This window comes from Lutra lutra, chromosome 17 (assembly GCF_902655055.1).
Source record: "Lutra lutra chromosome 17, mLutLut1.2, whole genome shotgun sequence".
Classification (NCBI taxonomy): Eukaryota; Metazoa; Chordata; class Mammalia; order Carnivora; family Mustelidae; genus Lutra; species Lutra lutra.
Window position 1 is genome coordinate 49,379,769 of NC_062294.1, and position 27,194 is coordinate 49,406,962.

At 55.1% G+C, this 27,194-nt stretch overlaps 1 protein-coding gene and 1 long non-coding RNA gene across 5 annotated transcripts; one reads left to right on the top strand and one right to left on the bottom strand.

Annotated features, from left to right (window-relative positions):
• Window positions 1-26,353, top strand: NECTIN2 (nectin cell adhesion molecule 2). Of its 4 annotated transcripts, XM_047709961.1 has the most exons (10): window positions 1-416; window positions 10,925-11,320; window positions 13,958-14,254; window positions 14,996-15,113; window positions 15,493-15,641; window positions 22,137-22,290; window positions 24,124-24,187; window positions 24,330-24,416; window positions 25,057-25,313; window positions 25,939-26,353. In XM_047709961.1, exons 1-10 carry the CDS (start codon window positions 320-322, stop codon window positions 26,336-26,338), a joined length of 2,019 nt encoding a protein of 672 aa, XP_047565917.1. In that variant the 5' UTR covers window positions 1-319; the 3' UTR covers window positions 26,339-26,353. The 4 variants fall into 4 exon arrangements, with proteins under 4 accessions (XP_047565917.1, XP_047565914.1, XP_047565916.1 ...); XM_047709958.1 differs by having other exon boundaries at window positions 12-416; window positions 25,057-26,187; XM_047709960.1 differs by lacking the exon at window positions 24,124-24,187 and having other exon boundaries at window positions 13-416; window positions 25,057-26,187.
• Window positions 21,984-27,104, bottom strand: LOC125088679 (uncharacterized). The gene is made up of 2 exons (XR_007123751.1): window positions 26,969-27,104; window positions 21,984-22,264 (listed from the first exon to the last, which is right to left on the bottom strand). It is a non-coding gene; the product is annotated as an uncharacterized LOC125088679 (long non-coding RNA).
• Between the last annotated feature and the right edge of the window lie 90 nt (window positions 27,105-27,194).

Consider the following 27,194-nt stretch of genomic DNA (forward strand, 5'->3'; position numbering starts at 1 on the left):
CCAGCGTGGAATCTCAGAGAGGGCGGGACAGCTTGAGCCAGTGGGGCCGGAGCCCAAGGTCGGCTCCGCGGGGGGGATGGGGGAGGGAAGGGGTGGGTCCTGTGACGTCAGCGAGTCCGAGCTGCGGGAGAGAAGCCTGGGGCCGGGGGCACCGAGCGGGGAGAGCCCGGCCCCGAGAGCAGAGCCGCGAGAGTAGACCGGGCGGGAACCGGCCGAGAGCCGGAGCCCCTTAGGCACCTGCTCTACTGCCCAGCGGATCGGCGCTCACGGAGTGGCCCGCAGGGCCCCGCCCGGGCCCAGTCCCTCCCCGGGCCCCCCCATGGCCCGGGCCGCAGCCCTCCCGCCTTCGAGATCGTCGCCGACGCTGCCGCTCCTGCCGCTGCTGCTGCTGCTGCTGCATCTGCTCCGGGAAACCGGTGAGAAACCACAGACGCCCACCCCCCGCGCGGACCCAGTCCCTTCCCCACCTTTCGAGTGGGGGGAGCCTGAGCACCTTCCCCGCTCCACCCCCAGTTCACCGAGCCCTCTCTCTGGAGCCCTCTTCCTCGCTGGCCCCTACCGACTCCGACCCTTTCCTCTCTGCAGCCCTCTCCCCTCATCACCCTTCTTTACAACTCCCCCGGCCTACACCGGACTTCTCGGTTGCCCCCTCCCCCTTCCTCAGATTCTAACACCAAAAGGGTTAAATCCGAGTCTTCGCGACCCCCTCCCCACCTCGCACCGAGCTGTCAACCGGATCTGGGGTTCCATCTCCGCTTACCCCCTCAGGCATGTGGGGAATTTCTCCCCCCTCCCCCAGCGGGAGGGTCGCGACGAGGAGACAAGACCATCCCCCCATTTTCCTTCTCCCAGGGCTGGGCGTCTGAGGCCTTGGGAGAATTGAGGGTAGGGGGGCCAGATGTCCAGGTCCTCCAGAGGGCCCGGGAGCTCGGACTTTGGGTCCCTTGGAGGGCCAAGGATGAGTACCGGCGACCCTGGGCCTCAGGGAGATGAAGGCTCTGTCTCTTGGGGCCCAGAAAACAAGGGGCTGGGGCCTGGCTCCTGGGCTCCAGAAAAATTAGGGGCTGGGGGCTCCGTCTTCTGAGTCCCAGGCAGAATGAAGGCTAGGGACTATATGTCCTGGGTCCTAGTCAAATTGGGGGCAGACAGGGCACAAACTTGGTTCCAGGTTGTGAGCAAGGGGCTTTGTCTCCCGAGTCCTAGGTAAAATGTTGGGGGGGGGGTGGAAGAGGCTCTATCCCATGGACCTCAGATTTAATTGTGAACATTGGAATGTCTTCTGAAATCCAGTTATAAAATGTGGGCGGGGGACCGTGTTCTTGGCTTCTAGATGTAATCAAGGGCCAGAGGCTCTATCTGGAAAGCTGGAGCTCGGTCGGTGGGGTCCCAGGCCGAAAGAGCAGCTGATCCCACAGGCTGGGACCCTTCCCTCACATTGTGAGCCGTCGGCTGGGACGTCCCTGGGGAAGTTTTACCGGTTTCACTTTGGCTGAACCCGGGAGGGAGGGGCGGGCGCTCTCCCGACTCCCAGTTCCGGACTCCCTGGTTTCGGGACCTTATCTTTTCTCTGGTCGCGCCCTTGTCCCTGGAGCCGCTGCGAGGGGGGGCGGGGGGACGCGCGGAGCCGCCGCCCTAATCCCCCGCCTCTCCCTCCGCTCTGCCCGCCAGCCCCCTCCCGTGCCCCTCACCCCCCTTGAGGGAGGGCGCAGCTCTCAGAGGAGAGAGGGGCTGAGAGGAAACAGGTGAAGGAGGTTTTGGCCCCGCCCCTTGCAGGTGACCGGGCTGTTTATTCCCTACTAGAAACTCTGGATGTTGGAGTTTCCCAAGGGTTTGCCCAGAAAGTGTAGGCGGGGCGGGGAGGGTGGGGAGAGATGTCTTGGGGTAGCCCTTAGTTACCCTTCTGACCTTATTTTTCCCAGCATGTCTCTGAGTTGTCTCCCAGCCTTTCCTCAGAGCTGGGTACTGCCTCCCCTTCAGTGTCAGAGGTAGGGAGATGAGGTCAGACCTGCTGCTCCGGGGAAATGCTCAAAACCCGCCTGACCTTGAGCCAGGCTTTGACGTGATCCATGATCTCCTGGAGGATTCTAGATCTCCCTGGGAGGCACATCCTATTCCTGTTCCCATTTTGCAGATGGGGACACAGAGGTTTCAAAAGGGCCAGCCTCTTTCCCAGGGTCCACAGCCCGTCCCCTGGAATGCAGACCTCAGAGCCTTTCTTGGCTCTGCTCCACCGGGGGCCTCTGAGCCTCCATTTCCTACTTTGTAAAACAGATCCTAACCCCTTCTCTGAAGGGCCATTAGGAGGATTCAGATCTCCTGCTGATCCCATGTGAAAGCTCTTAACACCTGGGGAGGAGGGCCTTCCCCTTTCCTGACCCCTTATCCCTATGCCTACACTCCCTGCTTTTCTCTCTGCCTTCCTCCCTCTCTCCCTGCCCCCCCCCCCTTCATTTCTCACCTCTCTCTGGTCCCCTGGCTCTCTCATCTCCCACAGAGCTCTCTCCCTTTCCTTTCCACCCATCTCTCTTTACCTGTCTCTGGCTCCTCAGCACTCCCCCTCCATGGCCTCCGAGGACTGAGGGTGCACCACCTGGGTCTCCAGCTGGGTCCTCCCCAGCTTTCACTGTTCATCCTCGTCAGCCAGGCAGCCCCACGGTGGTGGAGGGGATGGGAGGAGAGGGGATGGCGGGCCTGCTGTCTCTTCTTGTTAGGAAAGGGGGACTGGGGAGTGAAGTGGGGGTGGGTCTGCTCACAGGGAGGAGCGGGAAGCGGGGAGGGGGCAGAAGAAGAGGGGAGGGCCACTCACGGAGAGGGCAGAGATACAGGGATGGGGACAGAAGCCCATGGAGAGTGCATCTGAAACAAATTTAGGGTTGGGATCAGAGACAAACACTAGAATGGAACCAAGAGATGGGAGAGAATGAATTACAGCCCACAGGGGTGGGACAGCAAGCTACTGAGAGGGGACAGAGAAAGGGGGGGGGGGGCTAGACAGAGACAGCAGAATAAAGGCGAGAACTGCCTAAGGAGAGAGACACAGGTTTGGTGACAGGCTGGGAGCCCTAAAGCCCCTAGCCATCAGTGATGGCGATGTCATGACCCAGGGAGGTCAGGGCACAGGAGAGCCTCAAGGCCAGCCGCATGTGGGGGCCCCAGGGAGTGGTGGACATGGGAGGGGCAGGGAGTTAGGCATGCCAGCCAGCTCCTCCGCCCCACCGGGGACGCTGTTACATTTTTAATGTCCCAGTGAGGCTGAGAAATGGAGCAGGAGGGGGAGGAGAAGAGAGACCCACGAGATGGCCCAGGCACGGGGAAAGTATTATCAGAGATGTAGGGAGATGGGCAGAGATGGGGAGATCTAGCAGGCAGGGAGGTCCCAGGACCAGAGACCCTGAGAGATGTACCCTCAGAAATCCTGAGAGATTAGAGACCCCCGGAGTCAATGCAGGGACCCAGATTCCAGAGGCAGGAGACCCAGACCCAGGGAGACTGGGCTCTCAGATGTCAGACATAGAGGAAAGAGAATATGAGAACAGCTAGGGATGTGGGCGATCTTCTTTGGCTAGTGAAAATGTTCCGAGATGGGCTCCGGTTTGATGGAGTCCCCAGTCTGTAAATATAAAATATACCAGATACGTAGCATATGAATATAGGGTCCAAGTAGACCAACGGTGCTAAACGGTACGGTTCGAATGGGTGGATTGGATGGTATGGGAATTACATCTCAGTACAGCTGTCAGAGAGAACGTGAGAGACGCGGAAGGGAGGCAGAGACTCAGAGAGACGGAGGTAGAGGCCAGAGACCCTACCTAGGAGTTGGAGGCACGTAGGCATTCACTCAGAGATCAAAGGGACAGGACCTGTAAGAGGGAGGCCAGAGTCGTGTGGCCAGAAACATTTTGGGGGCACACGTAGACTGGGTATATGAGCACTTCTTTCTGTCCAAGGGGCTCAGCCAGGAAGAGTGATCCTAGAGACTCACCCCAGAAATACCAGACCCCATAGACGAGTGCTTCAGGGTGGTCGAGCCCCTGCAGAAAGCCAGGGAAATCTCAGCCTGGGGAAGGGAGTGATAACCACCATCTGAGAGACGACCAGGGGAGAAGGGGAGGCAGGTGCAGAAGTCCTGGGCACAACCAGAAAGCCCGTGTCCTGGCCGCAGCTGCTGCTGCCCGCCACCCCACCCCACCCCCGCCCCAGACCGGCTCCGGATGTCCGCTGTGGGGGTGGGCACTGTGATTAATGCAATTAATTAATTAGCAAGGTGGCTGAGGTAGCAGCTGAGGCCAGTGCTCTAAGCACGCTGGCCTTCAAGGGCCTGCTGAGTCCCGCCACGCCCTGCAGGGCAGGTCCCAGTGTTTATGGGGCAGAGGGAATGAGCCAAGCCCTGGGGAGCCAGCCAGGCAGGAGCCCAGGAGTCGGGGCCTCTGGCCCACTCCTCCTCTAGGGTGCTGTAAGCCCTATGCACACGCCTCTCTGCCTAGATCTACCCTTCCCCAGATCTCAGGGTTTCAGGCTCTGTGTCTCTGTCCATCACGGTTTCCTGCTGGGCTTGTACTGTCCCCAGGCAGCCCCTGCTCTGCTACCGTAAGCCCGAAGGCCTAGCCACAGGGAGAGGAAGTGTGTCCGGGGACCCCGCTGACTCCGCGTTGAAGCTGTCACTAGTCTGGCTTGCTGATGAAGGAGGCTGAGTGAGGTCTGTGTTCCCTGGGCCATTCTCTCCCCCGCTGTGGTGCTGGCCACATCCCAGCCAAGGTCGGGGCTCCGGCACCGCCCAGCAGCACACTGGACACTGAGACTCTAATTCCAGGCCAGCTACCGGCTCCCTGCACCCCCCGGCCCCCCTATCCCATCCCCCCCTGCACCCCCCCGACCCCCCATCCCATCCCCCCACACACACTGGCTTCAATTCCCATACCTCCATTGACCCACCCCTGTGCCCCTAAGTCCTGCAGCCCCTCGGCCTTAGGTCCCAGCCTTTCCACCTTCTGAACTTGCCTAGTCTGGCTGAGCCTTCTTCCTCACGGCCCCAACCCCCCAACATCCCTGCCCCATCCCATTCTGAGGGCGCTTTCAGAGGCACATACCTAACCCTGCCCCCTCCCCCCTCCCCCCACACTTAACTCTCCAGGGCTCCCAAAGCCCTAACTTAGCCTCAGCCTGTGCAGTCGGGTACACCACTGTTTCTCTGCCTTCATCTCATTCATTCATTCATTCATTCATTCATCATATTTATGGAGCCCCTATAGTGTGCCAGGCACCATTCTAGGCTCCAGAGCCACAGGAGTGAACAAAGATCTCAGTCTCCTGGCCCTGATGTTCCATGGCAAAGACACATCAGATGCCTTGAGGAAAAGGAAGCTGGGTCTGGGGTGGGGGTGGGGGTTTGTTAATATCATTAGCGTGATGGTGGGGGGGTTACTTGGCCCAGCAAAGACCTGAAGGAAATGAGGGAGGGAGCGGGGAGAGCCCAGGGGGTGGGAGACAGGGCCAGAAGGAGGATTCGGGGAATCCTGGGGAATCCTGGGCCGCCCTAAAGGCTTTAGTTTCTTTCCCGAGCGAGGGGACCCCACGGGGAGCCCCCCCACACCCGATGCTACAGCTCTTCAAGCCAGAGGATTTTAGAACCTCATTTGTTCAGCCAACAGGGATCATCCCCTTGGAGCCAGGCCCCGTTGTGGACACTGAGGGCTTAGCTTGTGAGCCTAACAGGACAAAGAATCCCTCCCCTAGTGACTTTCCAGGGAGTCATGAAAGTCCAGGCTGGAAGACAGAGGAAATGCTGAGCAGGGGGAGGGGCGCGGGGCCTTCTGGGGCAGAAAGTTGGGGACCAAAGACCTGCCTCAGGAGCCTGCCCTATGAGAAGTTAAGGGACGGGTTTGTTTGTTTGTTTTAAGATTTTATTTATTTATTTGAGTGAGAGAGAGTGAGCACAAGCAGACTCTGCTGAGCAGGGAGCCAGATGCAGGGCTCCATCGCAGGACCCTGAGATCATGACCTGAACCCAAGGCAGATGCTTAACTGACTGAACCACCCAGGCGCCCCGAAGAGTGGGTTTTTTAAATGCTCTGAAGTGGGCAGTGCTGAGACAGGACCCTAGATCCAGGTGTGCCACCTCCCTCAGAAGACACAGACATCCCACAATCACAAGGCCTCCCTTAGAATGGGAAATCTGGGTCCCCAAAGGGACACAGGGGCCTAAAGGTGGGGGAGGGGCTCCGTGGGCCTGAGCTCAGGTTCCCTGGAAAAGGAATCAGGTCTCCTTCAGGAAGCCCTCCCAGCCTGCCTCGGCTGGGTCAGGCCTTGGCTCTGGGTTCTTACCCACACTCCCTGCCACCTTTAGTCTTTGTGGCATCCTTGATGCTGATGCCCACTACTGCGACATTTGCCTCCCTGTCACATTGTCAGCTCTTGGAGAACAAGCACCTGACTTGTCCTGCAGCACCACACCCAGCACAGAGCCAGACATTGGTTTGGTGGTATATATATATGTGTTTTTTAAAGATTTATTTGAGAGAGAGAGAGAGTGTGCGCGCGTGCATGCACAGGGGAGGGGCGGAGGGAAAGAATCTCAGGCAGGCTCCTTGCTGAGCGGTGAGCCCAATGTGGGGCTCGATCTTATGACTCTGAGATCATGACCTGAGCCCAAGGCAGACGCTTAACTGACTGAGCCCCCCAGGCACCCCTGTTCGGTGGTGGTCATTGAGTACCTACTATATGCGATACCCTGGTGTGGGCTCTGGGGGTACAGCAGGGAACAACAGACATCCCATCTTTGGGTACCGACCCTCTGGCACCCAGGACCTCTTTGCTGAGTTGCTCTTTGTTGCATGGACCCCCTCAAGGAGTCAACCTGCTGCCCCAACCCCGGTCTCCATCTCAACCTCTAGGGCTTCTCTTGAGCCCTTGTCAGGACTTTTTGCTGGCTGGCCAGGTTTCCGTCCAGCTCCACCTGCCCTTCAGGTTCCCTTGGTTTAAGCCTAGTCATTCTCCTGCTGAGGAACCCTCCATGGCTCCCACTTGTCTCAAAGGAAAAACCTAACTCACTGACCCCACCCTACTTGGCTCGCTCCAGAGCTCACGAGGCCAGATGGTTTCTCCTGACAGAGTGCCCGTCCTTCCTCACCCAGCTAGAAGGAGACAGAGCCTTTAGGGACCTTTGTCCCACACTCAGTGCCTTTGGAGGCCAGGTGGGTGAAGGGCGCTGGCCCCTGAAGGAAGAGGCAGCCTTTCCTCCTCTCCACCCCACTGGGGACCTGCAGGAGCCTCACATCCTGATTAATCACCAGGTCCTTCAGTGGGTTAGTAGATTGCTGAGCGCTAGTTCATGTGTGAAACAAACAGTGCTGCGCGGGCCAAAAGAAAATACAAGCAAAGCCAGATTTGGACTGTGGCGGGCAGCTAACGGCCTGTTTGACTCATCTTCCCCTACAGAGCCCTAATGGGAGCAATTCGTTCCATGGAACTCTCACAGGGGACCCTGGAGGGTACCGTGAACATCCCCATTTTACAGATGGAGGAATTGAGGCTCAGAAATATGGTCATCCACCTGGAAAGGGACCAAGCCAGCAGGAAACCCGTGACAACCAGTAGCGTGGCCTGTCCAAAGGGGAGAAAGCCCCGTTTCCAAAATATTAACTCTTGGGCTGTTCGGGGACATGCGTGGGAATTCTGTGAGACAGTATATCCGTTACACAGTGGTCTTGACCGATGGCTTCTTTCCAGAAGTTTCTGGGACTGCCCCTGCTGGTGGGACTCCCTTCTGCTGGGGACCCTATCATTAGGGTCTCCTGTTAATGTTTCCTGGGTTCCCATGTAGGGCTGGTGGCCGCACACTCCCCACGCCCCATCTCTGTCAAAGACAGCTGGGCAGCTGTTGCCCCCCTTGCGACAGGGCATGTGCCCTTGACCCGCCTCGAGACTGAATGTCAAGTGCCACTTGTAATTATACCTACCTGGCCAGCCTTTATTCAACAAACACTGATCTCCTGTTTCCTGTGGCCCCTGAGCTAAGTGCTCCACAAATATTCTTTAATCTTTGTAACAACCCCTGGGAGGTGGGCCCTGTGATTATCCTCATTTTACGGCTGAGGAAACCAAGGCACAGAGAGGTCAAATGACTTGCCCAAAGTCACATAGGCAGGGCACGGCGGAGTCAGGATTTGAACCCAGGCAGTGTGCCCTCAGTCCCTGTGCCCTCCCACCTCGCATAACAGACCCATAGTCCTCTTCATCGTGCTTTCTACTAAAAGTGAGAAAATAGGGCGCCTGGGTGGCTCAGTGGGTTAAGCCTCTGCCTTCGGCTCAGGTCATGATCTCAGGATCCTGGGATCGAGCCCCACGGGCTCCACTCTCAGTAGGGGATCTACTTGAGATTCTCTGCCTCTCTCTCCCTCTGCCTTTCCCCCTGCTCTCGCGTGCTCTCCCTCTTTTTCTCCCATATATAAACAAAACTTTTTTAGAAAGAACAAAAGATAAGTGAAAAAAGAAAATACACATTCACACGAAAACATGTATGCACATGTTCATAACAGCTTTGTTCATAATCGACAAAAAGTGGGAACAACCCCAGCGTCTGTCCACTGATGCGTGGATAAAGGGAACATGGTACATCCGGACAATGGAATATTATTCAGCTATAAAAAAGAGAACAAAGGCCTGGTATCGGTACTGATAATGGGCACTGGGTTTCTTTGGGAAAGTGTAATTGTGTCCTAAAATTGATTATAGGGGCGCCTGGCTGGCTCAGTGGGTTAAAGCTTCTGCCTTTGGCTCAGGTCATGATCTCAAGATCCTGGGATTGAGCCCTGCATCAGGCTCTCTGCTCAGCGGGGAGCCTGCTTCCTCCCTTCTCTCTCTCTCTGCCTGCCTCTGCCTACTTGTGATCTGTCAAATAAATAAATAAAATCTTAAAAAATAAAATTGATTATAGCAACAGACACTATATACAATGACTCTTATGAATATACAAAAAGTCATTGAGGGGCACCTGGGTGGCTTAGTGGGTTAAAGCCTCTGCCTTCAGCTCGGGTCATGGTCTCAGGGTCCTGGAATCGGGCCCCACATCGGGCTCTCTGCTCAGCGGGGAGCCTGCTTCCCCTTCTCTCTCTGCCTGCCTCTCTGCCTACTTGTGATCTCTGTCTGTCAAATAAATAAATAAAATGTTTTTAAAAAGTCATTGAATTGGACACTTTCAGTGGGTGAGTGGGAATGATATCTCAAGAAAGCTCTCAAAAAAAAAAAAGATGGGGGGCAGTTTGGGTGGCCTAGTTGGTTAAGCATCTATCTCCCTTCGGCTCAGGTTTTGATCCCAGGGTCCTGAGATTGAGCCCCACATCAGGCTCCCTGCTCAGCTGGGAGCCTGCTTCTCTGTCTCCCTCTGTTCCGACCCCTCCTTGTGCTCCCTCTCTCTCTCCCCCAAATAAATAAATAAAATCTTAAAAGAAAAAAAAAAAGGGGGGCTCAGACAGCTGTAGTTTTTCTAGAAAAGTGAGAGAAAGTGTAACTCTGTGCAGAAAAAGGTGAAGGCTGACCTCACACTTTAAATATTTAAAAACTTATTTTGTGACACGCTTATTTATTTTTTTTTTAAGATTTTACTTATTCATGAGAGACAGAGAAAGGCAGAGGGAGAGGGAGAACAGGTTCCCTGCGGAACAGGGAGCCCAATGAGGGACTCGATCCCAGGACCCCAGGATCATGACCTGAGCTGAAGGCGGACACCTAACCCGACTGAGGCCCCCAGGCGTCTGGCTTATTTATTTTTTTATTGATTGATTTTTGAGGGGGATTCTTTTTTTTCTCTAAACATTTTACAAGACTTTTTTTTCGTTTCACAGATCACAGGTAGGCAGAGAGGCAGGCAGAGAGAGAGAGAGGAGGAAGCAGGCTCCCTACTGAGCAGAGAGCCCGATGCGGGGCTCGATCCCAGGACCCTGAGATCATGACCTGAGCCGAAGGCAGAGGCTTTAACCCACTGAGCCACGCAGGCGTCCCACTTTTTTTTCCATCCAAACACTTTATAGTGGGAATTTGCAAACATACAAGCAGGTGTAAGTGGGAAGAAGAGCTCAGGAGCCTGCCTCCCACTCTCCCGCCAGACTCCACAGCAGATTACATTTTGCCGCATTGTCTTCATGGCTCTCTCTGTAGCTGGTTTTGGTTTTGCTGACTCATTTGAGAGTATGTTGTGGACATGATGGTACAGACACAGGAATGCTACCTGCCTAAGGTTGAACCATCATGCTTAAGAATATTGGTGAACAGGGCCACCTGGGTGACTCAGTTGTTAAGCGTCTGCCTTTAGCTTGGGTCATGATCCCAGAGTTCTGGGATCAAGCCCTGCATCAGGCTCCCTGCTCCGTAGGAAGCCTGCTTCTCCCTCTCCCAATCCCCCTGCTTGTATTCCCTCTCTTGCTATCTCTCTCTCTCTCTGTCAAATAAATAAATAGAATCTTGAAAAAAAAAAAAAAGAAGAAGAATATCAGTGAACATTCCAAAGCAGCCCATAATTTAGTCCAGATTCCCGTATCCCTAGTTTTCCTCAAAATATGTTTCCTGGGGGCGCCTGGGTGGCTCAGTGGGTTAAAGCCTCTGCCTTCAGCTCAGGTCATGGTCTCAGGGTCCTGGGATCGAGCCCCACATTGGGCTCTCTGCTCAGCGGGGAGCCTGCTTCCCCCCCCGCCCCACTCCTCTGCCTGCCTCTCTGCCTACTTGTGATCTCTGTCTGTTAAATAAATAAATAAAATCTTTAAAAAAAATATGTTTCCTAGATGGCCCTTTTGGAATGGGGACCCCACAAAGGCTCCTGCATGGCATTTGGGGTCCGCATTTCCCAGGGGAGCCCCTCCATGATGGCCCCGACTAGCCTGGAGGTGTCTGAGTCCTTCCCCCTGCCACCAGTCTCTTTCTCTTTTCTCTCCAGGAGCCCAGGATGTCCAAGTTCGAGTGCCACCCGAGGTGCGGGGCTACCTGGGCAGCACCGTGCAGCTGCCATGCCACCTGCTGCCTCCAGGACCGGAAGTCCGAGTGTCACAGGTGACCTGGCTGCATGTAGACGCGGCCGGGGTCAGCAAGAGTGTGGCTGCCTTCCACCCCTCCTATGGCCCCAGCTTCCGCAGCCCAAAACCTGGTGAAGAGCGGCTGTCCTTTGTCACTGCCGGGCAGAGTGCAGGGACCAGGCAGGGCACCGAGATGGATCTGCGAGACGCTACGCTGGCCCTCCGGGGACTGACAGTGGACGATGAGGGCAACTACACTTGCGAGTTTGCCACCTTCCCCAGTGGCACCAGTCGGGGGATGACCTGGCTCAAAGCCATAGGTGAGCAGTGCGGGGGGTCAAGGAACGGGAGATCCCGTTTCTCAAGGGATCTTGAGAAATCGGATCTCAAGGATCTCAAGGATCCGTTTCTCTCTGGGCTTCAGCGTGATATTGACTTTCCCTGTGGTCTTCGCTCAGTTAGCAAATACCTGTTAAGCGCCTACTGCGTGTCAGACTCTATCCTGCAAGTTGAGGACACGGCAGTTCCCAAGGCTTTCAGAAATATAGACTGAGCACCTTCTAGGTACCAAGCAGTATTCTAGGCTCTGGGCATGAAGCAGTGAATAAGGCAGAGCTCCCAGCCCTGCTGGGGCTTCTACTTCAATAAGGGGGTGCCAGAGAATAAATAACATCATAAGAAAAATAGGAGTGGGTCAGGTGGATGTAGGCACATTGGAAGCTGGAGGGCGGGGGGCAGGGGGCAGGCTACAATGTTGGCTAGGGAGGCCTGGTGAAATCTGAACAAAAACTAGAAAGAGATGAGGGAGCCCTGTAGGGTTAAGTAAGGGAAGAGAATTCCAGGCAGAGGGCATGGCAAGTGCCAAGGCCCTGTGGCAGGGTGCATTTGAGGAAGAGCAAGGAAGTCAGTGTGGCCAGAGGCTTGTGAATAAAGGCAAAGTAGGAGGGGACAAGATCAAGAAGATGATGAGGGCCACAGATCACAGACAGCCTCATGGACCACATGAAAACTTTGGCTTTTGCCCTGAGAGAACAGGAGCTGTGGGAAGTTCTGAGCAGGGGACAGATGTGATCTGGGTTTGGTTTTCACAGACTCCTTCTGGCTGCATGTTGGGGACGAGGGTGGAAGCTCGGGAACCAAAGGGCGGGAGGTAGTGGCAACTAGACCAAGGTGGAGGCCGTTGGGGTAGCAAGAAGATGTCTGGCTTTGGAGATACATTAGAGGTAATGCCAGGGAATAATCAAATTAGCAAACAAAGGGAATGGAAATGGAGTCCCTCATCGGGCTCTCTGCTTGGTGGGGAGCCTGCTTCCCCCTCTCTCTGCCGGCTGCTCTGCCTACTGGTGATCTCTCTCTGTCAAATAAATCAATAAAATCTTTAAAAAAAAAAAAAAGAGAGAGAGAGAGAGGGAACACAGGCAGGGGAAGTGAGAGAGGGAGAAGCAGGCTCCCTGCTGAGCAGAGAGCCTGATGATGTGGGGCTCCATCCCAGGACCCAGGGTCATGACCTGAGCCAAAGGCAGACGCTTAATGACTGAGCCATCCAAGCGCCCCAAAGTCTTCCCTTTTTAATGGAGCCTGAAACCCCAGTTGTTTTGCATAGTTCAAAGCACAGATCTCCACCACTTGCAAAGGTCTCTCCCTGTGTCATCATGTGTTCTTCTTTTTTTTTTTTTTTAAGATTTTATTTATTTATTTGACAGAGATCACAAGCAGGCAGAGAGAGAGGAGGAAGCAGGCTCCCTGCTGAGCAGAGACACCCCCCCCCAGCCCCGATGCGGGGCTCGAACCCAGGACCCTGGGATCATGACCTGAGCTGAAGGCAGACGCTTTAACCCACTGAGCCACCCAGGCGCCCCATCATCATGCGTTCTGTTCAATGGTTGCGTAGAGAGCACCTGCCTCTCACTAGCTATCCCCTAGGGCAGAACACGGATCAGAACAGCCAAAGCTCTGCTTTCCCAGAGTAGCAGGTGACGTGAGAGCCCCTAAAAGGGAGAGTCAGATGTCAGGGAAGTTCCCTTGAGGAAGTGAAGCCTGGATCTGGAGGGGGAGGAAGAGCAAGTCAAGGAGAAGGAAGGCCCATACCCTTCCAGGCACACGTTCGCCAACACCTTGCAGTGGGTGCTGCAGGGACTGAGGGAGGCGTGGGGCACATGCCCGGAGTGGTCAGAGGACAGGTGGCTGGGCAATCAGGGAGCATGTGGGGAGGCCCATCGGAGGCTCTGGCAGTCAGGAGAGAAAAGGAGGGAAAGGGAGGGAAGGAGGAGAGGGCTGTACCACATCGATGAACTCTGGAGAAACCCAGTGAGATCCACAAGGCACCCGGGGCCATGACGCAGAAACTCGGGACAGTCCGGTTCTACCTGTGGGTTATTCCTCATGGACGTTTTATTGTTTTCCTCTCAGTATCTTTCCATGGTTTCCAGGAAGATGGGTGAAAAGGGCAAAAAATTTCCAGCTTTGGGAAACTCCAAAACCTTTATCCCACTTCCGGCACCCCCATCTCCTGGCAATTACAGGGAAGAAGTAGGAGGTCTTTTGAGCTGGCCTTTGAACTGCATTATCCTGCTTTGGCTTTTTTTGAAGAAAAAAAAAAGAAAATCTCAGGCTCTTGGACGCTGTCTCTGCTTTTCTGGCAGAGGAGGACGGACAGAATAATGTCACAGCACACACAGCATAGGGAGTGTCAGTCACCATCCCAAGGGTTTTACCTATCTGTTTATTCTACCCGACAACCCTCTGGGGTGGGCATTTTAGTTCTCCCCACTTTACAGAGGAGGAAACTAAGGTACAGGGCTGGGAAATGGTTTGCCCAAGGCCATGCACCTGCTAAGCAGAAGAAGTGGGATTTGAGCCCCCAGCACTTGGGGCTTCCTGGCTCAGCCCCATTGCAGAGGTGTCCGTGGAAGGACCACAGGTGAAGAGTGACGTACCCCCTCCGTTGCTCTCCCCAGCACAGCCCCAGAACCACGCCGAAACGCAGGAGGTCACGCTCAGCCTGGAACCCGTGCCCGTGGCCCGCTGTGTCTCTGAGGGTGGCCGCCCACCCGCTCGAATCTCCTGGTTCTCACCCCTGGATGGGGAGACCAAAGAGACCCAGATGTCGGGGCCTGTGCCCGGCACAGTCACTGTCACCAGCCGGTTCACCTTGGTGCCCTTGAGCCAAGCAGACGGTGTCAAGGTCACCTGCAAAGTAGAGCATGAGAGCTTCGAGGAGCCGATCCTGCTGCCTGTGACCCTCTCCGTGCGCTGTGAGTGTATTGGGCTGTGATCGCGTCCCCAGTATCGTCTACACTGGCTTCCCTAGGGTACTGTCTACACCCTCCCTGAGTGTTGTCTGCATCAGCCCCCCAGGCCAAAGTCGGCACCGCCTTCCTGCCTCTTGTCTATACTGGCTCCCCCGTGTCCCCTCATTGCCTCCGCTGGCTTCATGAGGCTCTCTCCTTCCCACCACGATCAGTGGGTGAGCTGGAATGGGTTTGCAAGGGCCAGTTTTATGCATTTTGTCCCAATTCCACATCCAGGGAAATTGTAGGGACAGCTTGAAATTGACCACTGGGGAGTATTTATACCGAGGAAATTGGCAAACTGCAAAAACCTTCCACACCTACACCCCCCAGTGTTACCCCACAGAACAGCGGGAGAGTAACTCAGCCGGCTCTTCTCCGCCTTGGCCAAACACACCCCAGCCCCCAGCTCAGCACTCTGCACGCTGGCTCCCCAGACACTGCCTTTGGTTAAACCACTTCCTTTATCTGCTCCGGGTGTGACAGGAATAACAGGCACTGCCTTCATGGAACAGTAACTCCCTCCAGACGACCCAGGTGACATCCCTGGACGGAGACCTAGCCGGAACTGATTTGTCCCACTTGGGACATAGGTCTGCCTCCTGCCAACCCAGTTCATTTCTTCAGGATTTCCATCTTTCTGCTGACCTCTCCCCTCTTCTGGGACTCTCCCTGTCCCTGAGCTAGTTCCCCTATTTCCTCCAGACCCACCTGAGGTCTCCATCTCCGGCTACGATGACAACTGGTACCTCGGCCGCAGCGAGGCCACCCTGAGCTGTGACGTCCGCAGCAAACCGGAGCCCACAGGCTATGACTGGAGCACGTGAGTCCTGTGGACCTTGGCCCCTGGGTCCTTGGTCTGAGGGAGTCAGGTCCTGAGTCTGAGGAGGGGCCGGGGTCTGGACCCCTGAGTCTGAGGGAGGAGGGGCTAGGGGCCTTAGGCTCCTGGGTCTGAGGGAGAAGGGGCTGGGGGTCTGGACTCCTGGGTCTGAAAGAAGAGGCAGCTAGGGGTCTGGACCCCTGGATCTGAGGGAAGCGCATCAGGGACCTGAGCCCGTGAGTTCTCCAGGAGAGCGGTGGCCGTGTAGGGTCCTGAGCATTAGCATTTATGTCCCTGGAGCTTGGATCTTGAAGGCTGTGTCATCAGGGACCAGGCCTGTGCTCCCCTGATGTCCCCCTCCGGTGACCCCTGCACCTTCCAGGACAACAGGCATCTTCCCAGCCTCAGCAATAGCCCAGGGCCCCCAGCTGATCATCCACTCAGTGGACAGACTGGTCAACACCACATTCATCTGCACAGTCACCAACGCCGTGGGCACGGGTCGTGCTGAACAGGTGGTCCTCGTGCGAGGTGAGCAGGTCTTGGAGGTGGTCCGCTCCCCAAGTGTTTCTCCCTTTGGGGTTCCGGGGCCACGTTGAGGGAGGCTGTGCCGCCGGCCTGGGGAAAGATTCAGACCCGCCTTGCCAATGAGAAAGGAGGTCCGTGTGGCTTTTCTGTCTCGTCCCCACGTGGGATCTGGATCGGGACAACAGGATAGGCACTGGAGGAAGAATCAGGAGGATGAGGCCTCTGCTGGGGGCTTTCTAGAAACTAGAGACCTGGAAAGAGATTCTAGGAGGAGACCCAGGGGCATCGCCCCGGGATCCAGTTGGAGAGACACATGTCACACAGCTAGACAGACACAAACAGACGCATTCAATACTGATTTCTTACCGTGAGTGCTAGTCAAGTCACAACAGGAAATCAGTTTTCGCGTGTGTTGGAGGATTTGTGTTTCTAGAGGGTGTTTTGGAAATGGCGGCCGATGTGTCTCTGGGTCGAAAGTTCTTGTCAGTCTCCCTGATAATGACCTCAAACTCAGATGGGCCCCAAGACAGGAGCGGAAAAGAACAAGGCCAACTAGGCCTGAGGCACTGACAGATGGAAATGGGGTAGGAATCACAACTGTAGACGGGGAGGGAGGCCATGTGCCCCGAGACACAGACACGGGGACCCGTGAGCTGGGAACAGAGGCCCTTTCATGTCTTAGTAAGCAGGACCCACATCTCCAGAGACATACTCTGCCCTGAGATGGCCTCAGAATCAAAACAGAAACCCATCTAAAACAACCCGCACACTCAGACCCACCGTCACCAAGACACGCACCCCACAAGAGCAGAGGCATACACCAAACAAAGCCGGGCGACCCCAGCCCAGAGTCCCCCAGGATGCCACGTGTACCATTCTTAGAAACACCCTCCCGGCACACCCATTCATGCAGCACACCCGTACAAACACACAACACAGGGAATAGTGCCTTGGTGGGTCCGGGGGCGGGGAGGTGTGCTCAGAAACATGACCAAAGACAGACACACATAAATGTGAGGACACATAAGTGTGAGGACCCCCACACACCTGCAGACAGGCGCCACGGCCAGACACAGAAACGGATCCCTTTCCTGAGACATAATCTCATACCACACACACACACACACACACACACACACACGCACACCCCTAGAAACAAATGGAAACAGATCCCTCTCAGGAATTCTGACATGCACCATAGATACACGGCGCCCCCGCTCAGACCCACTGTCCCAGGAAGTTATACTGTCCCAGACACTATCACGCAGACATGCCCACCACGGGGAGAAACCCCAACAGTTTCACATGCAGAAACTGTCCCTCTCGCACAGATACTGACAAAGAACCTCAGAGACGTTCCCTGAGGCGCACGCCCTCAGAAACTCCCCAGAAACCCTGCTGCTTTCAACACATCGTCATCTCACAAATATTTGTTGAGGGTTCCTTTTTGCCAGCATCCCCCTTGATGTTGGGGAGACAGTGGTGAACTAGACTCAGCCCCGCCCTGGAAGACACACCCAGGGGAGGGCCGGCTCCGCCCACCCCACCAAGGCCCTACTGGAAAGCCCGCCCCTGAACCTCTACCCCAGATCCACACCCGGGAACCTGGTCTCCCCAGGCACAGTAATCAGGACACCCCTGTAAGGGGCGGAGCCTTGAAAATACAGATGCAGTCATACCTGAGGGTCACTGAAGGAATACACACCCACAAACACGCGGACACCCCCCATAGTCCCTTAAAACACACAGAAATCCCAGGGACGTCCCCGGCCGGAAACCACCCCCTCCAAGAGAACACACCAGCCTCAAAGTTAAGCCCTTCACACTCACCCTGCAGGGAGAGACTCAGCCCTGTGGGAAGACACCCCCTCTCCGCAGGGAACCCGATGCGGGACATGATCCCAGGACCCTGGGATCCTGACCCAAGTGGAGGGCAGATGCCCAACCAACTGAGCCCCCCCAGGCGCCCCTCACTCTCAGCCCTTGAGTCGCATCTAGAGGGTCTCAGGGTCACCTTGCACTCCCGCACACGCCCAGACCCAGACGTGCGGTCACAGGCACGCCGTTCAGGGTTCGCATAAGCACAACGGTAGGCACACAGGCTCTGCCACAGGCGAGACGGTGCCTCGGGGAGACGGGAGAACTTTTGACCCACAGACTCACGAACACACCCACCCGCTCCAAAATACCACCTGCAGAAACCCAGATAAACATTCCATCCTGCGCCGAAACAGGTTCCTGGACGTCACTGATGGGCGTTCTCAGTAAGAAGACTGTTGCACGCCTCTAACCAGTGTACCAGTATAGAGGATATGGCAGACAAAAAAAAAAAAAAAGTTTCACAAGATAGTACTTATCATTCCTACTTGGGAGACACTTTTTCTAGTCTACTTTTTTTTTTTAACTGCTCCTTATGAATTGCTAAATGGGTTTGACAGCTCACGGTCGGGGCTCTATTTGAAAATGCCACTTTTTTTTTTTTTTGGACACAGAGAGAGAGATCACAAGTAGGCAGAGAGGCAGGCAGAGAGAGGGGGAAACAGGCTCCCTTTGAGCAGAGAGCCTCATGTGGGGCTCCATCCCAGGACCCTGAGATCATGACCTGAGCAGAAGGCAGAGGCTTAACCCACTGAGCCACCCAGGTGTCCCTGAAAATGCCGCTCTTAAAAGAAACACCCAGAGAAACAGGGGCCCTCGGGAGCCTGGGTCCCAGCCCCTCCTATGTGCAGGGTGTGGGTAAGAGGGGTTTAGGTTTAAGTGGGTTCCCCACCCCCGATTTCTCCCCATCTGCAGCCCTGCATGCAGGGGTGGGGGAAGGGGCATGTGTAAAATGGTTCTAGGTTTAAACTGTATCAATGTCTATTCCTGGTGTGGGGCCTAGACCCCACCCCTTGTCCCAATCCCCCTCCTGCACTCTTAGCAGTCCCTGGCTTCCCTCTCCACTTCCAGACCCTTCCCCTCCCAGCTGCTGGCCCACTGCCAGGAACACTAGCCCAGTTCGAGACAGTGGGCTTTATGAGCCCCCATGTTCCACAACTGGGGACATGGCCCAGCCAGGAGGCAGGCCACATGGCCTAGACCAGGTGCTCCCAGCCACTTCCAAGGGGTACAGGGTTTCTCAGGAGCACCCTCCCCCTTCTTTCCTCCTTCTCTCAAGTCCACCGGGCTTTGGAATCTGACAGTCTTGACCCCCAATCCAGCTCGGCCTTTTCCTGGCTCAATCCACCCAAGATTCCATGACCCTAACCTCAGAGCTTTTGTGAGGATCCCCCCTGTCCAGGCCTGTCCAAAGCAGGTCGCAAACTCAGATGCCTCCGGGGTCCTGGCCAGTGACCCAGTGGCCGAGCGCAGAACCCCTGTTCCGACCCTCGCAGCTGCCTTCACACAGCTACTGCCCTTTGCCGGGCAGAGACGAGAACTTGCTGTGGCCTGATCTGAGTTTCTTTTTCCCTAAAAGAAATCTGGATTTTTTTTGGGGGGGTGGGAGGTGAAATCACCTAGTTTCTGTAATATTAGCAAGTTTAATTTTTGAAAAACCCTGTGCAGGTATCAGGAAACACATCTGGGGGCCACCAGTTGGCAACCCCCCTCGCACACCCCGCAGTGTGTGTAGCCCAGAGTGGACAGGTTCTACCTTCCCTCCACCTCCCCTGTCTTCTGCCCAGAGTCACCTCCCCGATTTTCCCGTCGCTGCCCCTATTGTGTCCTCTGCCCCCCGACCCCCCACCACAGATGTGTCCTCTTGACCTCGTGTCTCCCTTTTCTCTCTCTCTCACCCCTCCTTCTCTCTCCTCAGACACACCCCGGGCCTCACCCCGAGACGTGGGTCCAGTGGTGTGGGGGGCCGTGGGGGGGACACTGCTGGTGCTACTACTTCTGGCTGGGGGGTCCTTGGCCTTCATCTTGCTGAGGGTGAGGAGGAGGAGGAAGAGCCCTGGAGGAGGAGGAGGAGGAGGAGGAGAGAGCAGTGGAGGAGGAGCCTACGATCCAAAAACTCAGGTGTTTGGGAATGGGGGCCCCGTCTTCTGGACGCCAGCCGCCCCTGGCCCCCTGAAGCCGGATGGCAAAGAGGAGGAGGACGAGGAGGAAGAGGAGGAGAAGGCAGAGGAAGGTCTCATGTTGCCTCCACCCAAGGCTCTCGAGGACGACATGGAGTCCCAGCTGGACGGCTCCCTCATTTCACGGCGGGCAATTTACGTGTGACCCCGAGACAGACAGAGACAGAGACAGAGACACAGCCAGCCACGCCAGCCAAAGGGTTCCAGACTGGTTGGACTCGTTTTTCTGGACGACACTGGAGCTCAGATGCCACCTCCCACTTCCCTGGGTTTGGGAGGGAGCTGGAATCACACACTGGACTTCTGTCTCCAGGGCTGCATGGGGAAGGGGAGGCCCCGGGGGAGCTCGGTCATGGGGACCTAGAGAGGAACCCCCCCAACACATACACAGAGAACTTGTTTTTGGCTCTGACCTGCCCCGGCCCCATGACACTCAGGAGTTAATAAACGCCTTGGAGGAAAACATCGGGGGTGTCTTGTAATACGTCAGACCCCCTCACTGGGGGTGGGACAGGGACTACTAGGTCCCGGGGGTGGGAGCCTGATGGGGACTAGACTTCGGGGGCCAAGGGAGGGGAGGGGGGCTCTGACTACTTGGATTGTTCAAGGACATACTGGATGCCTGAGACCCCCAAGGCCAGTGCTACCCAGAAAGTGGGTCGCTGGCTTCTGGGCTCAGAGGCTAGGAAAGTTGGACTTGAGGGGGTTCTCCAGGACTGTGGCTGCCTTTCTGCCAGGGGTGGGGGTGGGGAGAATAGCCAAACTGGTGAGAGCCCAGAGCTCCCCAGAACAGACAGGGAACCTGGACTGGTTTGCCCTTGTGGGGAGGGGCCAGAGCTCAAACTTGACCTTCTGCGGTTGCTGAGGATCTCAGGAGGGAGGGAGGCCCCCTTTGTTCTCTGGGCCCTGAGGATACGGGGCAGGTGGAGGTATTAAGGAACCAGAAAAGTCCCATCTTGATGACACTGAACCGTGGCCTTTCTCAGCCTTCTTCCTCTTGTCCAGGTCGCAACGGGTTTTCAATGATTCCAAGGGAGGGGCTGCAGCTCTGTATCCCTCTCCCCTCTCCTCCAACTAGGAGGAGCCTGGGAAAGGTGGGAGAGTGGGAGGGGCCAGGTTCGGTCCCAGTCACCTCTGCTGTCCCGAGCCCCGCCACGGAGGATGCGCCCGGAATGCCCGCACTGAGCCGCCAGGTGGGGCTTGGGGCGTCCATTTCCCACCAGTATTGATTTCCACTTACTCTGCCAGGGACACAGAGGTGACTCAGGCAGACATAGCCCCGCCCTCCCACTTCCCCCCTCCCCACCGGGCGCGCTGGCAATAAAAACAGGAATAACAGTACTTTCAGGATGGCACTGTGTGGACTGAGTGAGCAGCAGTTACCATCATCCCGCCAGCTCTGAAGCCCACCCGAGGCCGCCAGGCTGCGGAGCAGGAAGTTGTGGAAATGTGACCCAGACATTCTTCCTCTGGGCAACTGAGCAATGGGGCTGACGAGGGTGGAGCCTGTGGGCGGGGCTTGCGAACATGTGCAGTTTCCTCTGGTTGTTTATGGTCTTGTCCCCCACCTCGGGTCCCCCATGCCTCCTCCCCAAAATGGGAATTTGGACAGTCTGGCATGGGGTGGATCCTGGAGCACTGGTCGCCTTCACGCACATCTGGCAAACACCAACCAGGTGCCAGACCGTGCCCCTTGGAGCTCGCAGTGGCCGTGGAAACTGACGAGTAAACAGGTGACATCAGGGACAGAGAAGGACTCCAACCGAGAGACCCAGGGGGGCATAGCTTCTCTCGATTCCTTCTCCTGTTAGGTTGGCAGAACCACATCCCCTGCCCAGGGTGACTCCATTCCCTGTAATGAATGAAGGGTTCTGATCCTGATTCCAGAATACCCACCATTCTGCGTCTCTTAGCTCTGCTGGGTCACCTCCCTTCCCTCCTCCCCCCACCCCATCTTCTCTGGCCCTGTGGTCTTCTTGCTGCTCCTTCAAAGTAACACAAGGCTTCCTCCTCAGGGCTTTTGCACTGGCTGTTTTCCTCTGCCTGGAATGTTCTCATTTCCTCCTGGCTCACCCCCTACCGTCCCTTCAGGCCTTTGCTCAAATGTCACCTCATAGTAAGTCTCTCTCTGATGACCCTTGGGGTCCCCCGCTCTGTCATTTCCTTACCACCTTCCCCACTCTGTGTTTTTACCCTCAATCCCTTACTGCCACCTGGCGTGTTAGCTGTTGTGTTCGTCTCTGTGCCCTTGGTCTCCCTACCCAGCTAAAACAGATGTTCTGTGGGAACAGGGACTTGCAGATGTTTTATTTGATGCTGGCACGCAACAAATGCTCAGTAAGAACCAGGGAGAGGAGGCAGGCAGGTGGGTGATGACTTAGAGAATAAGAAGCTGTGGCTTCCTCCTGGAGACCCCCTGACACTGTCCCTCTTCTTGCAGAGACCCCCAACACAGCAGGCGCAGGGGCCACGGGTGGCATCATTGGGGGCATCATCGCTGCCATCATTGCTACCGCTGTGGTCGCCACAGGCATCCTCATCTGTCGGCAGCAGCGGAAAGAGCAGAGGCTACAGGGGGCAGAGGAGGAGGATGAGTGAGTGATGGGCCCCAAGAACTGGGTGGAGGAGGGGTCCCAGAATCTGGGAACCCAAGGGGTGGGGCGAGGGGAGCAACCCCAGATCACTGTGACTTAAGTGGGGTGGAGAGTTTCTTTCTGTCTCCTGTAAAGTGTGGGTATTACAGCTCTGCTCTGTGACGTCATCAGAGCCCAGGCTCCTGCCACCTTCTTCAACCTTCCCTTCCCTAGCATTCCAAGATGGCTTCCCATTCTTCTAGCACTGTCTATATACTTGACAACCAGATACAGCCTCCTGACCTCAAAGCCCCTATTCCTGCCTGGGGAAAAGACAAATAGAGGGCAGTGACCTGCCCTATAAGGGAACCCATCACTTTGCCTCACTTTCCATCAGCCAGAACCTGTTCACGTGGTATATCAGCTTCAGGGGAAGCTGGGAAATGTAGTCTTTACCCAGGGCGGCCATGTGCCCTGCTAAAATCTCAATCTGAGAATGGGAGTGCCTGGATATTGGAAGAGAACTAACCACACTTCTCTGTGCAGAGCACTTGTTATGTGCCAGGCTTGGTGAAATGCATTTTAAGTGTGTGACCTCGATGAGGCCTCACATCTGTTCATTGAGTCAGTGAGTATTAAGAAAGTAACCATTCAGGGCAAGACGCCAGAGGTTAGGAATGCAGTGATGAGGCAAACATTTTTTAAAAATGTTTACACACGTAAATACATCACAGAAACGAAATTCTCATAGGGAACCCATGATACCCACTTCAAAGAGGAAACAGGTCCAGAGAGCCAGAATCACTTGCTGAAGTTCTTCCAACAAGTGAGCATTTTGGGACCAAAATGATTCTGAAGTAACATAGTCTGGTGTGTGTGTGTGTGTGTGTGTAGTAAGGGTAGGGACACTTGTTAAAAATGCAGATTCCTGGGCTTACACTAAACCTACTGAATCAGAACTTTTTTTTTTTTTTAAGATTTTATTTATTTATTTGACAGAGAGAGTGAGAGAGGGAACATAAGCAGGGGAAACGGGAGAGGGAGAAGCAGGCTTCCTGGGGAGCAGGGAACCCGATGTGGGGCTCGATCCCAGGACCCCAGGATCATGACCTGAGCCGAAGGCAGACGCTTAATGACTGAGTCACCCAGGTGCCCCTGAATCAGAACTTTTGCAGGAAGGGCCTGAAATCTGTAGCTCCCTGAGTGATTCTGATTCACAAGGAAGTTTCTGCAGCTTTCATTTATTCATCCATTTTTTTAAACAAAGATTTACTTATCTGAGAGAGAGAGAACATGAGCAGGAGGGGCAGAGGGAGAGCGAAAATCCCAGGCTGACTCCACACTGAGCACAGACCCCCACACAGGACTTGATCCCACAACTCCAAGATCATGATCCAAGCCAAAACCAAGAGCTGGACGGTTATCCAGCTGTACCACCCAGGCACCCCTCATTCATTTTTTAAACAAATACTTTCTGACTTCCTCACAGGGAGCTCTGAGAACACTGTTGAGGACACAGATCTCATTCTTTCCTCACTTTGCTCACAGTGGCATAGTTATTGAATGATATCAGAAATAATGTTTCAAATACAAACTCCGTAAGTGCCCCAAGAGAGAAGAACAGCTAGATAGAACCATATATCAGGAGTCCCTAATCCTCCTGGAGAATCAGGGAGGCTTCCTGGAAGAAGAGAAATTCATGGGATGAATAAGAGTTAGCTGGGCAAGGGGGGCTGTTGGGGAGGGGGGCAGCAGAAAGAGAGATCGGGCAGAGGGAAGGGCATCTGCAGTGATCTTGGGATAGGAGGGCTTCTCGGGTCTGAGACTCCACTTGACCTTCCTCCTACCCAACAGTCTGGAAGGGCCTCCCTCATACAAGCCACCAACCCCCAAGGCGAAGCTGGAGGAGCCTGAGATGGTAAGCACTTCCCCAGGAGCCCAAGCTGCCCCCACCTCCACACCCGCACCTTTTCCCACTGAGGCCAGGGATAGGAGGGTGGACTTCTGGGGAGAGGCCAGCTGTGAGAGGTTCCTGACCTGCCCCTCTTTCTTCCTTGCAGCCCTCCCAGCTTTTCACTCTTGGGGCCTCAGAGCACAGCCCACTCAAGACCCCCTACTTTGATGCTGGCGTCTCATGTGCTGAGCAGGTGGGAATTCAGGGAGGGTTCGGGGTTTGAGCTTAAGGGCCAGGGATCAGCTTCTGACATAAAAGGTCCATCACTAAAGGTCACAACTCAAGGCCAGTGCTATATCTCTACTCAGAGCTTAGAGCAGGGAGATATGTTTGGGATTCAGTGGGGGTGGTCACGGTTGAAAAAGTCCAAGGACATGAGGTTAAAGTCACTTAGTGAAGACTGGTTGAACATCTACATTTGCCAGATACCGTGCCTGGAGATGAGACAAAACCAATTGTCATTCCCCTCTGTGGTCTCTTGGATGTCAGGGGTCAGATACTGAAGTTGAGACAAATGAAGGTTTAAGGAGCTCTTCAGGGCTTAAGTTTAAGTAGTTGAGGTCAAGATTGAAGTCAAAGGTTCATGGAGAAAGTTTTGTGGTCAGCGATCAAAAGACAAAGGAGAGGCCCAGGACTGACAGGCTCTGGGCTTTAAGCTGGAGACAAGCCATATGATTGCTCCAGTGCAATTTCCACCCAGCCGAACAAGGGATGAAGTCAGGACTGGCTGGCATAAAGAGATGGTCAGGATTTGGGGGGGTCAGAGGGCAGGCCTGGATTCTGTATACTGCACAGGAGATGACCTTGGACTCTTTTTCCCTCCCCACCCCCAGGATATGCCTCGATACCATGAGCTGCCCACCTTGGAAGAACGGTCAGGGCCCCTGCTCCTTGGGGCCACGGGCCTGGGTTCCCCAATCCTGGTGCCTCCTGGGCCACCTGTCATGGAGAGGGTTTCCCTGGACTTAGAGGATGATGATGAGGAGGAGGAAGACTATCTAGATAAAATCAACCCCATCTATGATGCCCTGTCCTACTCCAGCCCCTCTGATTCCTACCAGAGCAAAGGCTTTGTCATGTCCCGGGCCATGTATGTGTGAGCTGCCATGGCCCTGGCCTCTCACCTCTCACTTTTGAGCCCTTCACTTTCTGGGATCTAGATCAGGGATCTAGTGCCCCCTGACCTCTGGCCAGGCCATGGTCAGTTAACACACAAAATGCATCTCATCTGTGACTTCTGCCTTGGTGGCTCCACTATGACCTCTAATCCATGATCTCTGACCCAGAGAAACTGGCCATGACAAAAGAAACCTGGTAACCTTATCTCACATGGGGGCGGGGGAGTATGTTTCTACACAACCTCTGACCCAAGGTCTCCTAAGACTGTGACCTTAGATCATACCTCTCATGTCCCATCATCTCCGGACTCCCCCCAAATCCCAAAGAAGACCCCAGACCTCCGAGTTGTCCTCAGGCAGTAAAATCCCAATAGTTCTGCTGGGGTAGGTGTTGGGGGTACCCTGCTGCTCAGACCTGAGCCCTCCAGGCAGCAGAGCACCACTCACCCCCTCCCTACCCTGTCTGTTCCCCAAAGACAAGAGGGAAGGGATTCCCCACCCCAAGGCAGAGCTTCCCCATCTCCTCCCTCCTGCAGGCAGGAGTCTCAGGGTCCAGACCCTTCCCTGAGCCCCCACTACCCCAATTCCTGTCTACAGGGAATTAAGCCTCATCCCAGGACTAGATGGGTTAGGTTTCATGCGGTGTGCCTTTCCGGCCCCAGCCTTGGAAGAAGTTGCTGTTACTTTGAAGACTACTGAGTCCTTTTACTCCTGCCCAGTGGGATGGGACCCAAACATCTCCCAGCAGGGAGACTGGCTGGGGCGGGGGCGGGGGGGTGGATGCTGGGGATATAATACTGTTTTTGTAATACAGCATTTCCTACAAAATCTGAGTTTATACTTTGACCAGATGTCAACTTGTTTTCTGTGGGATGTGAAGGGGATGGGAGTGGGACATGAGAAACAAATAGGGCACCTAGAGCTGAAGGAAATCAGGAGGCTAGAAGTCAAGATGGGTTACAGGCAAAAACAAAAGGCCAAAGATATTTTTAAATAATAATAATTAAGTGAGGGGATAATGAGCGAAAACGCGTAAACCAAAAACGTAATAATGGGTAACAGAAGGAGAGGGGGAGGAGTCCAGGGCAGGGTATGTTGACAAGGAACGGCAGTCTAATGGGTGACGGACGGAAATGAACGGAACAAAGATAGAAATGGCAGTAATTCCGTCTGAGGGACTCAGGTTTAAAGGATAAGTGGCAAGTAAGTATAGGCCAAAGGCAAAATTACGAATAATGTAATAGCAGCTCAGGGCATTATGGGTAATAGAACCGAATGAGTGAGCCAAAGGCAGAGGGATAATAGAGAAACAGGGCCGGCAGGCATGATGGGTAATGGACCCAAAACATGATGGCTAATTAAAGAAGCGCTAGAAGGATGATGAAAGTGAACAGGCAGAAATGGGCTAAAGGTAGTTCAGGAAATGAAGCTGAAATGAATGGCGCAGAGGCATGCTGGGTAAAAGGACAGGAATGAATGGGCCAAAGATAGAAGCCGCAGTGACGCAAGTGGAGGCGGGGAGCAGAAGGCATGATGGGTAACAGAAGGGGTGGGTCTACGACAACTGTCGCGTTAAATAGCTAAGGGGCATTGTGGGTAAGAAGAAGCAGGACAGGGTTCACGTAACCGGTTAGAATTCTCCCGAGGCACTGTGGGAAGGTCCAGCACTTCCGGTTTTCGGTCGCGGGCTCTGGACTAGGGGCCTGCCGCTCTGCCGCGGTGCCTGGTGGGACGAGGTGCCTGACCTTGCTGCCTAGCAGCCTCTGCCGCGCAACGCATCTTTACCCGTGTCCCTCGACCCTGGCATATTAGCCAATGAACGTACCAGACCGATTACGTCACCAGGATCGGCC